The sequence below is a fragment of the Lepidochelys kempii genome, chromosome 9, assembly GCF_965140285.1.
Source record: "Lepidochelys kempii isolate rLepKem1 chromosome 9, rLepKem1.hap1, whole genome shotgun sequence".
In the NCBI taxonomy this organism is placed as follows: Eukaryota; Metazoa; Chordata; order Testudines; family Cheloniidae; genus Lepidochelys; species Lepidochelys kempii.
Genome location: NC_136388.1, coordinates 50,857,697 through 50,872,687, shown reverse-complemented (window position 1 = coordinate 50,872,687; position 14,991 = coordinate 50,857,697). Strand labels below are relative to the sequence as shown.

At 49.3% G+C, this 14,991-nt stretch overlaps 1 protein-coding gene across 4 annotated transcripts in view; it reads left to right on the top strand.

The window, feature by feature from the left end:
• Nucleotides 1-1,116: 1,116 nt before the first annotated feature.
• TRPM2 (transient receptor potential cation channel subfamily M member 2) overlaps nucleotides 1,117-14,991 on the top strand; it is a 49,007-nt gene continuing 35,132 nt past the window's right edge. For 2 of the 4 annotated variants that reach the window (XM_073360327.2, XM_073360329.2), the window contains exons 1-6: nucleotides 5,120-5,268; nucleotides 6,037-6,217; nucleotides 11,464-11,630; nucleotides 13,004-13,184; nucleotides 13,981-14,042; nucleotides 14,470-14,670. In XM_073360327.2, the coding sequence (XP_073216428.2) occupies nucleotides 5,209-5,268; nucleotides 6,037-6,217; nucleotides 11,464-11,630; nucleotides 13,004-13,184; nucleotides 13,981-14,042; nucleotides 14,470-14,670 (852 nt within the window). In that variant the 5' untranslated portion in view covers nucleotides 5,120-5,208. Of the gene's footprint in view, nucleotides 1,358-2,257; nucleotides 2,341-5,099; nucleotides 5,269-6,036; nucleotides 6,218-11,463; nucleotides 11,631-13,003; nucleotides 13,185-13,980; nucleotides 14,043-14,469; nucleotides 14,671-14,991 lie in introns of those variants that run through there. The other 2 variants (XM_078854209.1, XM_073360331.2) reach the window with 2 other exon arrangements.

The following is a 14,991-nucleotide window of genomic DNA, read 5'->3' as shown; positions in this document are numbered from 1 at the left end:
TTGGAGGGTGCTACACCCTTTGAAAGGAGGGAGCATGCACTCTGGCTGCCTGACATTCTAAAGACAGGGCAAGTAACATACTAGCTGGGTGTGGTGCAGGGGGTAGCTGAGGGTTTGATCTGTATGCACAGAGCAACCTGGATGAAGGTGGATAGCTGGTGTTTAGCCAGAAGGTCCTTGACTCACCCTAGCAGGGTGAATAGGGAAGACACATGGGATTTCTAATCTATAGAGAGAGGGTGGATTGGATAGATTGGGTATTTTCCCATTTGGTGGAATAATGGCTTCGGGTGGGCAAGGTATCATTTCTGGGCTGTGTGTGGGAGACGTGATGTGTTGAGCTGAGTGAGGAGTTGAATCTCTGCTCTGTGTATGGAGGGTAACAGAAGATGGCGGTGTCTATGGTTATTAATGAGTGGCTGATTTGGAGAATGGTCTGTGGTTGTGTCTCTGGGTCATATGCCATGGGTTATAGACAAAAAATTAACAACTCAGCTGTCGGTGATATAGATATGAGCCTACAACTAGTCATACATATTAATATGAACACATAAATATAGATGCAGTGTATGTTACTATTTAGTTTTATTTTTTTAGTTAAAATCTTCCCTATTTCATCATTTAATTGGTTTAATTTGCAGCAAGGGAGATTTAGGTTAGATATTAGGAAGAACTTTCTAATTATAAGAATAGTGAAACACTGAACCAAGTTGCTGAAAGAGGTTGTGGAATCCCCCTCATTGGAGGTTTTAAAGAACAGGTTGGACAAACACCTCTCAAGGATGGTCTAGGTTTACTTGGTCCTGCCTCCATGCAGGTGGATGGGCTAGATGACGGCTCGAGGTCCTGTCCAGCCTTACATTTCTACGATTCTGTGATCATTCATTCGGGGCCTGTTGTAGGAAAACAGCAGATTAATTTAGAAGTCTGTGCTGTCTAGCTCATAGCATAACTGGTCTAGCTCACATCTGAAACAAACCCCAAAGAATGTTGGGATTGGAGGGAGAGGATTCATGGTGAGGGGTGTTCTCCTAGCAGCAAGCACCAGCTAGAGTTTCCTTGTGTTTCTGATGCATGTTTACTATTTTCTGTTTCATTGCATTTCAGGACTTCTCAGTGTAACAAATTCGAGAGGCTGTGTTGAGGGTGACGAGAGACCTGCCCCGTAGCTGGGAGTGGCCGGCAAGCCAGAATGCTACCCCTAGAGCTGAATGGAGTCTGCCCTGATGAGGGAGACAGCTACGTTGTGCATCCCAAGATCTGCGACCTCAAAATGGTTCCCAACCTCAGACGCAGCAATAGTGGCTTCTGTAAGAGCAAGAGGAAGGCTCACTTTGCCACTGGCAATAATGAAAAGGCAAGTTTAGACAATGCCAAGGTTAGGGGGAGGCCAGCAAATACACTGACCATGTGTAAGAGTCAGGGGCATAACCAGGAGATGCTCCAAGCCCAGGGGTGGGTTGGTGGGAGTAGGCTGAAAGGGGCTCTCAGTCCAGGGACAGAGTATCATTTGGAGGAGGTAGTAGTTAGGGTCATTATATGCTTTTCTCCAATAGCCAGGGAGACAGACAAAGTGCCCTGGGAGAAGTGGACACATGGAAGAGAACCGTTCTGACAATCCCATTCACACAAGGTGAAAACAAACCCACTAACAGCATCACCCTCAGTCCCAGAGCTGTTCTGATGCTTGTGGAGTGAGAGCGGGCAGGGCATTCACATACCTTAATCCTTGTCTGCAGGGGCCAGTGGCGCACCTGAGCCCCTCTGGCCAATCCCCTGCTCAGGTGATGCCCCCTTCCCTCTGCCCACTTTCCAACCCTAAGGAGGGGGGATTCCTTAAAGGAGCCACAACTCCTTTCTTCCTGTGTGACCAGACAAAGCCCCCACCAATTTAACATGAAATAACTCAAGTTAACCTGTAACAAATTCAAAGTGTGAATAAGCTGTTAGACTCAGCCCTCGCTGCTCCTTCATGTCTTGTCATCCTCAGCTTTGGGCACACGTCTATCTCTCTGGTACACAGTGTGCTGGCAGAGTCCTCACTCTGCTAGCTGTCTAACTGAAAGTGTCAAATTCCCCTGGGGTTTCTTGCAGTTGTGACCTTTGTTTCTCTATGTACTGGCTGAGAGCCCTTGCACACTGCATCTGTGATGTGCCCCTTTTTCTGTGGATCAGTTGTAGGAACCTATGTAATCTGGTCTTTGTCTGAAACTGTGTAGGCCTACTGTTCCCCTTATTCTCTCCCCCACCATAGGAGAATCTCAGCGCGTGGATTTCTGAAAACATCAGGAAGAAGGAGTGTGTGTACTTTGTTGAAAGTTCCCAAATGTCAGATACTGGGTAAGCCAAATGCATGGATGTTTTCCCCCTTCCGTCTGCTTCTTACTTTCCACCCACATTGCAGGAAAGTAGAATCAACATCCAGTGTTAAGCCCATTTCTGCTACGAGGAGAGGAGTGCAGTAATGGTCTGGGAGCCGCAGAAAGAGAATACAGGAAAAGATTTCCTGGAGAAGAAATGTTGTGTTTCTTCAGCTGATTCCACAATGCTAAGCACAGCTGGTTGAAAAATGTTGTTCTTATTCCTGTGGAAAACTTTGATGGAAACAAAACCAAAAAAATGTAGTTTTTGTTTAAATTTTCTACAGAAAATTTGGATTTTTTTGGTGGAAATTTGAAAATGGATATATTTTGATTTGCAAATGCAGCCATGATACCTCATGGGAGTTGTAGTTCTGGTGCCACATGCTCCCATCAGGCAGGCCATTCAGCTGGGTGCAAGGTCACACTGGTGGGGGTGGAGTGGCATGCTCTTCCAAATGGTGTCCTCCAAGTGGTGTGACCTTACACTTACTATGAGTGCAGGGTCATGCCAGTGGGGGTGGGTCCATGCCATTCCCAGAAGTACCACATTTTCTGGGAATGCATGAGTGGCCACCCTCGCTCCTTTTCTTTATACTGACAATGTATACTTACATAATAATGTATACTTATGACAGTTACCACCCTTTGAAAAGTGCTTTGAGATCTTCTGATGGCAAGCACTGTATAAACAGCTAAGCATTATAGGAATTATTATTTATAGGCTGAGCTGTCTGCTTGGATATTTCCCCTGATGCATCACAGTCTCCTCTCTTGGAGAGGGAAGGTGGTGCAGCATGAGAGTCCCTGGTGACGGTGCATCATGGGAGGGGTAGTCCAGCTGGGGAGCCCTGCCCATAGAAGTGAATGGAGATATAAAGAAACTGAACTACAATTTCCATGAGGCTCTGCAGCAGTATTTCCAGATGGAAATATTTGGGGTTTTGGCCAAAACATTTCAGTTTTTTGTGTGTTCTGTTTTTGAACAGAAAACTGAATTTTTTTGCAGAAGGCAGATGCTTTCACAAAAACATTATTTTAGTCAAAAATCCAACAAAATTGTTGATCAGCTCTAATGTAATGTCAGGATCAAAATCTGGGGAACTACTCTCCCAGGCAAAGTTGCAAACATGGGTAATCCTCATAAAATCTCCAGTGTTGTCACTGCACGTTGCTGATGACTGTAGTGAGGTTGCATTTACTTCAGGAAAATATATTACAGTAATGTATTACTATTGCAGCATTTAGAGTCCCCACTGAGATCAAGGGTCCATTGTGCTAGGCAGTGCACACAGTAGGAGACAGCCCCTTCCCCAAAGAGCTGACAAACCAATAGACAGATGCCGGAAGAACCGTTATCCTCTTTTAGCAGTTGGAGAGCTGAGATCCACAGAGTTGAGGCCTGAGCTCACACAGGGAATCGGTCCAATGCTTAACTACAAGTCTTGGCTTGTTACATTGTTATGAAGTACTGTCATCTATAATAATAGGAAACACGCTTGCCAGACTAAGAGAACTGGGTTCCTTCTGCAATGCAGGTGCCTTGATGTGGCTCCTGATTGCTTGTTCACCTACTGACTAGTTCACAGCACTGAGCAGTGTGCATCAGGTCTCCTGGACACTGGTGCAGATTAGTGAGCTTCTACCACACTTAACAGGTCAGTGGTGCAAAGCACTCTGCCCTACAGCTGGTTGGGAATTTTCAATCAAAACGACTTGTTGATGGAAAATGCAGTTTCTGCAAAGTTAAAATTTTCTATTTTGCCTAAATTTTTGAATATTCCAATGGAAAAATATTTCATGAACTATTTCATTTTGGGTCCATTCACCATTGGATTGTTTTTCCCTTTGGTGGTGCATTGCCTCATGGGAGTTGTAGTTCCAGGTGATTCTCCCCCATGGGCTGAGCTCCAGGGCTGGACTACATGTCCCATGGTGCAGCATGTGGTGTCCCTTCAGACTGACCTGTGTGGTGCATCATGGGAGCTGACTATAGTGCATCACAGGAGATGTAGTCTTGCCATGGAGACCTGCCATTGGGGGCATTAGGACATGAAGCACCCAGAACTACACCTCCCAAGAGACAATGCAAGGCACTACTGGGATGTGTAACTTAACATTGAACTGACTCAGAACAAAATGATTTTCCATTTCTGAATCAATATTTTCCAGAACTTTTTGTTCCACAATTTTTAAAATTTATTTTGGCTTAATTTGGGGTGAAAACAATGTCCAGATATCGGAATGTCCTGCAGAATGGAAATGCTGATTTTTGCTGCGTTCTACCATGCACAGTGATCTCTTCCTCACAGTGATTTCTCCTCCATAGCCAATAGCTGATGGGCAAGCTGGGCAGGAGATATAAGCTCCCTAGGGGCTGGTGTCGGGAATTTTCAAAGTAAGCCATTGCCACTGCTTCCAGTCTCATACTCATAGACTCAACAGACTCATAGAATCATAGAATATCAGGGTTGGAAGGGACCCTCAGGACGTCATCTAGTCCAACCCCCTGCTCAAAGCAGGACCAATGCCCAACTAAATCATCCCAGCCAGGGCTTTGTCAAGCCTGACCTTAAAAACTTCTAAGGAAGGAGATTCCACCACCTCCCTAGGTAACGCATTCCAGTGTTTCACCACCCTCCTAGTGAAAAAGTTTTTCCTAATATCCACTCATCCGCCTGTAACTGCCAGAGACTCCCCTTTTGAGTTCAGGGAGTTGCTGATGCTGTTTTCTTGCAGGAGGGTCATGTGTGAGTGTGGTTACCCCAGGGAACAGCACCTGGAAGAGGCTACAAAGCCATCTGTTTTCCTGGGGAAAGAATGGGACCCCAAGAGGCACATCCAAGAAATGCCGACGGACGCATTTGGTGATATCAGCTTTGTAGGTCTGGGACCAAAGGTGGGAAAGGTGGGTCAGTCCCTAGTGTCTAGGGGACAGGGATCCCATACTGAAACCCTGCTGCTCGGCACTTGCAGCTGATAGAATGGGCCTATTTGCCTGCTTTTGATGGTAGATGAGGAGAGGCTCCAAAGGCAGCCCTGGTCCCAGCAGAGAAAGGGAGGGGGCAGGTGGGGTCACCTCCTTCACCCTGCCAACCGCCGGAGCAGGTCTGGGGAGAGGGAAGGAGGCCCAGGGCCAGGACAAGTAAATCTAAGGTCTCCTCTTAAGCCATTTGGTGGGCCAAGATTCAGTGTGCGACCTCCTCCACTCCTCCTGCCTTAGACTCCTTGGGGTCTGAATCCCATGGAGGTGGGAGGGAACAGGTACAGCATCCAGCTCTGAGTCAACCTCACACTCCCCAGGGCCTGGCACTAGAACAGCAGCAGCATCCGTCACTCTGTCATCTCAGCCTCTCCTTAGAGGGGGGAATCTGTCACCTCGGGGGTGCTGTGCAGTGACAGATCCAGCTGCCAGCCTGGACTGGCCCTGAGGTGATGCATGGGGCAGTGGAGGGAGATGTTCCTCTCCACGCAGCCCTGGTCCTTTACAGGAAGGTGAGGAACTGAGGTGGGGAGAGAAGGGAGCTGCCTGGACTTGATTGCCTAGAGGAAAGGAGTTTGATTCTTGCTGTGTTGGCTAGGATGAGTTCCTGGCTGGCTTTGCTCTCTGGGTAGGTGCAGTGGGTTTTACTCCGTCCCTTCCCTGTGTTTTGCACACCCCCCCCCCCACCCTCAGTATGTGCGCGTCTCGGCGGACACCCCTCCATGCATCATCTACCAGCTGATGACTCAGCACTGGGGCCTCGACTTGCCCAACCTGCTCATCTCTGTGACCGGGGGAGCTAAGAATTTCAACATGATGCCGAGGCTGAAGAACATCTTCCGACGGGGGCTGGTCAAGGTGGCCCAGACAACAGGTAACACCTGCTGGTGGTACATAGTCCCTGAGGGCGGGCAGAGCATTCCTGGGGCTGCGCTAGAGGAGAGCCCTGTTTGCGTCCCTGGGGGAAAGCGCTAGGGGGTTCCCAATGGGGGATAATGTGCTAGGGAAGGAGCTCAGCTAATACGGTGGTGAGGGTGGTGTCAGAATGGGAATAGAATAGAAGGTGTCAAATCCTTGTGGAACAGCATCCCTGGCCTACGAGTTCATCAGTGCTGGAATGACGGGCAGTGACGTTGGCCCACAGCTCTCCAGACAGCAGTCCGATAGATCAGCCTCTGCAGGGGCTCTGGAGACAGGCAAGTTCAGACAGTTACCAGAGCTCTGCAGAGTCAGTGAGCAGCTTTGGTAAGTGACCTTCCATGAGTCCTTGGACTCCTGATCCCTTGGGGCCAGCGTTTTCCTCCGCCTGACTCACACCTGCCTGCCCTCTGCTTATACCATGTGCTCCAGGGGAAAAGCCTTTAGCTTTCCTGCAGGATCTGCTGTATGGTCTCATAGTGATTGGGGTGGGGTACAGGGGCCCAGAGTGCCTATCTCTGGGTGTGGCCCACAGATCTGAAATGTTGCTTTCAGACCGAGAAACCTCTTGCACTGTCATCTCAGCTCACTGCAGCCCTGTGAATATTTCTCACTTCTACCAGCCTCTCCTACCCACCACCCGCACACTGGTCTCTCATATACATTCCACAGGGCACTAACCCCTTCCTGCGTTCCAGCCCCAGCATTGCCCCGTATCTCACCAGGACCCTTGCACCAGCCTTTCCTCGTAAACGCTTCCATTGCTGAGCAGCCGCCAGTCACTCGCTGTCCTCTTTCAGTAATGCTGGCACCGCAAGCCTCTCATTAGCATGCTGCCTGGCTCGGCATCTCTGAGAATACAGTGTCAGTTGCACACCAGCAGAGATGCCTCAGACAGAAAATTAATGCAATCCCAGGAATCACCTAGTGAGTGATAGAGTCCAATGCTAAGACCAGAAGGGGCCATTACGATCCTCTAATGCAGGCCAGCATGACTCCTGTATGGAGCCCGTTCTGCCTCTTTGAGCAACAGTGCATCATTTACGAAGACATCCAGTCCTGATGTACTGACTTCAAGGGGTGAAGAATCTACTGTCTTGCTCAGTAAGCTCTCACTGTTAAAAATGGGCACTTTGTTTCTAGTCTGAATTTATCTAGCTTCAGCTTCAGCCATTGGATCTTGGTTTAGATTAGAGTCTAGTTTATAGACCCCTGTGCCATCAGAAGTCTTCTTGCTAGGTACTTATAGACTCTGATCAAATCACCTCTTAGCCTTCTCTGAATCATGAACAGAAATATCCTGAGCCAAATTCTGCCCTTACTGATATTACCAAGGGGTCCTCATGGGAAATAACACTGTGCTGGGATCTGGGCATGGTCCTTGCTTGGGGTAGCTCATACTCTGTGAGCCTGGTGTTCTCCCACATGGTGGGGAAAGGCCAGCCCAAATGTCGACTGGTGCAGGAGACCACGGGATCTGTGTTGGGATTCTGCTGCAAGAAGTGACAAATAAAAGCTTCAGCAGAGGCTATCCATACAGCCATTTCAATGAACTACAGAGAAAGTAGCCAATTCGTCAGTTCTTATTTCAAAGAGCTACTGCTGGGAAAGGAACAGCCAGAGTAAATATGGAGCAAAGAATCCGCATTCTGAACATTTGAATGAGGTGGGAGTAGAGCTGGGAGAACTAGTGATATTTTTTCAGGTTGTTTGCAGTTCCAGGGAAAAAAAATTAAAAATAGTTTCAGGTTGACCCAAAGCAAAATTTTCAGGGAATCAAAAAGTAGTAAAAAAAACCAAAATTGTTTTCAGTTGGATGCAATGTTGAGTTTGACCCAAAACAAAATGTTTCAATTTTGAACTAAAAAAAAAAAAAAATTAATGAAGCTGCAGGAAATTTCTAAATGACATTTTGTCTTGAATCAAAAAATTGAAACGTTCTGGTTGGAAAATGTTGTTACAAAACAATTAGATGTTTCCAGAGTTTTGTTTTTTTGTTTTTTTTTTCCCAATGGAAACAATTTGGTGAATTCATAAAATGTTTCTGTCGACCCAAATGTGCTTTTTTTGGCGACACAGAGTTTTGGCCAAAAAATTTCACCCACCTCTAGATGGGAATGAATCCAGACCTCATGCCAGAATTCCTCAGACTTTGAAAAAATTCAGATCAGGATCCAAACTTGGTGTTTCGGGCCCATCTTGGACAAGCAGAAAGAAGACAATCCAGACAAACCCATTGGCCCTTGGGAACTCTTCAGGTCTCACATGACTCTTAGGCACTGGGACTGATTCCTCACTGCCTTGCCCCTGGTGCAGTTATTATTGTCTGTATTAGGGAAGATTCTAGAGACCTCAACCACCCTCAGGGCTCCGTTCTACTTGGTGCTGTACACACACACAGGCCTTGTCTAGACTAGGATTTAAGATGTAATGTTAGAGCAAATTAGCTGACGTGGTAACTAACACATTATGAAAACCGGGCTAAGAACTGGAAATCATTGCAGAGGAAAAAAAGCTGTTAGGATCAAGCAGATTATGCAATGTATGGTCACCACCTTAGGCATTTGAATAACTAGACAGACAATGGGAGGAGATTGACCAAACACAAACAAGCCTTCTAAAGCTGACAAATACAGGAGAATAAGCAGACGTGGGGCAGGGCAAATGATTCCCTATTGATCAGCTGGTTTGATTGTCATGGACCCACAGGATTGGTGTTACACCCCCAGTTTTGGAACAGTCTCCAGGAGGCGCCCCTTCAATGTGCCAGACCCCCACAGGGTCTCACTCTTCCTCCAGGGTAAGCCATGCTACCTCACTGCCTCCTTGACTGAACCTCTGGGGCTCCAGCACTCCTACTTCACACCATGAGATCTGCTCAGAGAGTCCAACTGAGCTAGACTCTTGGTAGAGACTTGTCCCCTCTTCAGAGATTAATGCACCCCAGCATACACAGTGACACTCCCACAGCACTGTCAAAACAGTTGGGGTTATTAGTCATAGAATCATAGAAGATTAGGGTTGGAAGAGACCTCAGGTGGTCATCTAGTCCAATCCCCTGCTCAAAGCAGGACCAACACCAACTAAATCATCCCAGCCAGGGCTTTTTCAAGCCAGGCCTTAAAAACCTCTAAGGATGGAGGTTCCACCACCTCCCTAGGTAACCCATTCCAGTGCTTCACCACCCTCCTAGTGAAATAGTTTTTCCTAATATCCAACCTAGACCTCCCCCACTGCAACTTGAGACCATTGCTTCTTGTTCTGTCATTTGCCACCACTGAGAACAGCCGAGCTCCATCCTCTTTGGAACCCCCCTTCAGGTAGTTGAAGGCTGCTGTCAAATCCCCTCTCACTCTTCTCTTCTGCAGACTAAATAACCCCAGGTCCGTCAGCCTCTCCTGTGTTAACTTGACACAGTATAGGAAGTCCTTAGATTAGCACAGAGAAATGAAAATTAGCCCAGAGACCCTGCTGGTTAGCCCAGAGCCCAGCCAAGCTGTAGTGAACCCCCATGTTTAGGCTCTGTCTGGGGTCTTAGTCTGACCTCCTTGGTCGCTTCCCAGGTCAGAGCCCTGACTCCTTCCAGCAGCCATCACTTATCCTGCACCACACACCTCCCCAGTCCTTTGTTCTCAAGCTGGGGGATTGTGCTCAGCTTCCCTGCTGAGAGTGGGCGGAAATCCATCTCCCTCTGGGTTGCTGTCAATGTCCTAGCAATTGACTTTGCCTTTGTCTTCTTGGCTCCTCCATTGATATGGGGTTGGCCTTGGTCAGTCCTTTTTTGTGACCCATCCAGGCTCAGACAGCTGGGCAACATTCATACCTATGTCTCCCAGCCTGCCCTAAGAGCAAACAGTCCTCCTCTCACCTCATCTGGGTAGCCATGCAAATTATAGGGGAAACTGAGGCACAAATAGGCTTCATAAAAATACTGCAGAAAATTGCCACTTTCTCTCCAAGGAAAAGCAATAGAAGAAGAGGGAAAATGGCTGGAGGTTGGAAAAACTTTTGGTGAACACGTGCTGCGGCTATAGAGTAGACCTTCTAAACAAGTATTGGTTTGTTACTATTCTGAAACCCTTTTGATTCTTTGCAGATTAAATAGGGTGGCATCAGGAGGTGATATATGTGGCTATTTGTAAAATTGGAAGGATGAGATTTCATATACATTAATAATGTTGATGGGTTTTTTTAAAAGGTCTCCAGACAAGTGTGTGCCTTTTAAGCTTTAACCGGGACCTTTACCATGTGCTAAAGGCAGAATGCCTTGCCTAGACTAGACCTTTAAAAGGTGTTTGTTATCACGTTAGCCTCATGCTTTTAAATCTTCGACTGTGTCTTCACTGCCAAAACAGGTGTGTGTTTACAGCAAAAGAATGAGTGCAAATTAGCGCTCTCGCTGCAAAATCCTAGTGTAGACAAGGCGCAGGTAGTTTTTAGCTAAGACAGGTCTGCCCTATACCCCACACCTGTGGTTAACTTCACCTACCTCCAGCAAAAGCTACAGAGCCTTGTCTTCACTAGGATTTTACAAAGAGGTGGTTAATGCCTGATAGTTATCCCACTGTAAAACACACCTTTTTGGCAGTGAAGACCTGGCCATTAAGGCCATGGTGAGAGACAGTCCCCTGCCCTGAAGAGTTCAGTCTGAACAGCCCAACAGAGGAAGAAGAAGGGTTATTAGTTGGGGATTGGTCCTGCTTTGAGCAGGGGGTTGGACTAGGTGACCTCCTGAGGTCCCTTCCAACCCTGATGTTCTATGATTCTATGATTATCCCCACCTTATAGAAACACACAGGTCCACAAGGTCAGAGAGGAAGTCTGCGGGAGAGCAGGGAACCAAATCCAGATCTTCTACATCCCAGTCCTGACCCACAAGACAATCTGTCTGCCCCTGCACAAAGCACGGTCCACTTGCAATAGTGGCATTCTCCTCACCTAGGGCCTGCACAAAGTGCAGGGCAAGGAGGCATGAAGCCCAGCGAGGTCCCAGACCTGTGTGTCAAAGAGGGTGGGCTCAGTGCACGGAGGGCTTTGACACCCCAAGGTACTGATGGGGCAGAATGCAGGATGGGTACTCCACAGGCCTCAGAGTCTCCAAAACCTGGGTGGAAGGGGGACTTCTGTAGGTCTCTGATAGGCTAGGATATCAGCCACTGTACGTGGCGCATTCACCTTGCCAACCCCTGCTCTGTCTGCCAGGTGCCTGGATCATAACGGGTGGGTCCCACGCCGGTGTGATGAAGCAGGTGGGAGAAGCTGTGAGAGACTTCAGCATGAGCAGCAGCTGCAAAGAGGGCAAAATTGTTACCATCGGCATAGCCACCTGGGGGACCGTGTACAACCGAGGCAGCCTCATCTGCCCCATGGTGAGTGTCCAGCCTCTGTGGGGTATGGGGGCTGTGTGTTTGATTGCTGCGGGGTGAGGGTGGGGGGCTTTGTGTTTGTAGACATGTCCTGAATCTCACACACTCTCAGCGGATTAGAAACATAAAGGCCAACACTTATCCCCCAACCTCTTTGAAAACCTTGCATCAGAAAGGAAAAAGGAGAAGGAATTCATGATTGCTTGTTAATACCATGTATTTAAAATACCAAGCATGCAAATGGAACTCCTGACCTTGCCCGTTTCATGTTAGATATTTTCACACAATCTCAGCAGCGATAAGAGAAAAATAGACAGCCGAGAAAGACAGAAGGGGCCATATTATGACAAGGGTGAGGAAAATATGTCCTCCCCCTTGCAAACACATTTTAGGGCACTTTTGGTTCTAAAATAATGTAGATTCCCTACCCCCCCCCCCCACTCCCAACCTCTCAGAAGTTAACCAAATCTGTGACACATTTGCTTTTGTTTCAGGGAAATATACTGGAGAATGCCTGCCATATCTGCAGAACTCCAGCTTGAGTCTGTAGTTACAGTGATAGGCCCCTCAGGAATACTTAAGGCAGACAGATTCGAGTCTAATGAGCCAGTGTGACGTTATTAGGTGCCTAAATAAGTAGTCTGCCTTTCAGAAGGGCTGAGCATCCACAACTCCCATTGATTTCACTGAGAGCTGCTGAGAACTTGACGCTTTGGACAATCAGATCATTTATTTTGGAACTTGGGAGCCTAACTCCAGGCACCCCTACCCCTGTTTCAGACTCTTGGCCTCTATGCTGTGCAGTGTCCACCTTCGAATCACTGAGCTAACTGAGCTGGTAGCAATTTCAAATCCCTCCTTTGTGTATTTCTGAGCGGAAGATTCTCCCCTCTCGATTCCGTAAAGCATCAGGAGGGGCCCGGAAAGAGGGGGCCCCAGGCAGGTGGTGCAGGGAGCACTGCACAAGCTGCTGAGCTGAGAGGATTAAGTAACAGTCACTGTGAGAAACCGCTTGGGAGGGGCCGGGATGGCTATTTGTCAAAGATTGCTGCCCAGTCCTGATCCCGCCCTCTTCTGCTTTCTGGCTTTGCCTCTGTCACTACACTGGGCCATCTTGTCCATCATTCATTGATCCAAGTCAGGACTGTCCCCGTCTCTCCTCTCCCACCCCCCTGTGCAGACTCCCTCTCACACACCTGCTGTTTTCACCACACCTGCTGGCCACCACCCTGCGCTCTTGTCTGCTTCCCTGGGGCCGTTCCTACGGGGTTCAGCCAGGGGACCCCCTCCTGCTCTGCTAATAGAGCTCTCCAAGCGAGAAGGGCCCAGCGAAATACCCCTTTTGGTCTGTCTCTCTTTCCTCTGGCCGTTTGCAGGGCGGCTTCCCGGCTGAATACGTGCTGGATGAGGAGAGCCAGGGGAACCTCTCCTGCCTGGACAGCAACCACTCCCACTTCATCCTGGTGGATGACGGGACCCATGGCAGATACGGTGTGGAGATCTCCCTGAGGACCAGACTGGAGAAGTTCATTTCCGAGCAGACTAAGGTGAAAGAAGGTAATGGCAGCACAGGTCAGCCCTGCTCCGGAGCGGAGGGAGTGAAAGACGTGAGATCCGACAGACATTGGCACCAGGGCATGGGCAAGCCCCTAGATCTCTCTGGCGTCTGGCAAGGAGGAGGTCACGTGTTAGCATCAGTGCATTCACTGTTGGCGGGTGGTGTCAGAGAGTCCAGGGAGCAGAGGCTTTGGAGAAGGAGCTCTGTTAGTGGATAACGTCTTTCCTGCCAGGCTTTGTCAGTGGCATGGGAGGTGAATATCATAGGCTGGGGGAGGATGTGCCTCCTCAAACAGCCAGGCATGGCCCCTCCCATGCTCTGCCCCCAGGCCCACCCCACCTCCAGCTTCCTGCTCTGCGGATCCCCCTATGCAATTCTCTGGGGCTGGGGAGGCTGGAGCCGTGCCATCCACCCTCCCAGGGCTGGGGGCGCTAGCCTGGGGTGGGGGCTGGTGGTTGCGGTGGGGGGCTCTGGGCTGGAAGGAAGGGGCGGTGCTGGGTTCTAGCCTCCTGCAGCCGGCAGATCACATGCCACCCATGGTCAGTGGCGCAAGTCGAGGCAGTATTTCTGCTGGTGAAGTGACTACAAACCATCCCTGCCCTTCTGGCCAGTGCCTCCTGCTAGCTGATCTCTGGGAGCAGCTCTGCAAGCTGGCATGGGTTGGAAATACCTGTGGCTTGTCTTTTACTTGTAGCTATTTGAGGGAGATCCATGCTGGCCTGTCTTAGCAGGGCGGCTGATCTGTGAGAGGTCTGCGTCCAAATGGAGCTGACTTGAGTCCCTGCTTCCTTGCAGGAGTCGCCATCAAGATCCCAATTGTCTGCGTAGTGCTAGAGGGGGGACCTGGGACGCTCAATGTAAGTACACGGGAGAGAAGGGGACAAACGCAGCTTCCTCCTCCCAGACAGGTCAGACAGGAAGTCAGAACTGCTGGGCCTGGAAAAGCTAAAACCATGACTGCACCCAATGACTTCCAAATAACAAAGGAGCAAACACTGTGGGGATGGCTCCCCCTGGAAATCCCCAGTGCAGAGACAAGCTGAGAGAGCCATGTGTTAGGGAGCCTTCACTTAGCCTGAGTGGAGGAGGACTGTGGGGGGGGGGGGGGGGGCGGGGCGAAGCCCATCAGTGGTGACAGATGCAGAGACACCACCAATGGGGGACTGTGTGTAAGCTGTGGGTGCCTCGGGCCTGATGCAAAGCTCACTGGAGTTAACGAGAAGGCTCCCCTTGATTCAAGTGGATTTGGGTCAGCCCTTCTAGCTCTGCATCTCTGTGTTGCAGACAATCTACAATGCGATCACCAATGGCACCCCATGCGTGATAGTGGAGGGGTCCGGGCGTGTAGCTGATGTCATTGCACAGGTGGCCAATCGGCCTCTCCCAGAGATAACCATCTCCCTGATTCAGAAGGAACTGAGCATCCTCTTCCGGGACACCTATGAGCTCTTCACTGAGGGCAAGATCGTGGAGTGGACCAAAAAGGTGAGATGCTCACACCCCATCTGCTACTCTGGCTGACATCCCCCCGAGCACTCGGATAACAGGGGAGGGCAATGCGTCACCCCTCCTGGGATCTGCAGTTACCACACAAGCCACTGAGGAATGGGACCCCATGTGTGATGCTGGGGAAGTGTTCCAGACCTTAGCTATGCACCCCACTGTTGGGAGGGAGGGAGCCTGTGTCCTGTACTCACCGCTCACCCTGGATGCACCTACAAACCCCATCATTTGTGTGTGCAAGCGGACATCTGTGTGAGCAAAGTGACTATGTGCACTGTGCAAATTGTCCAGAGGATGAAAGGT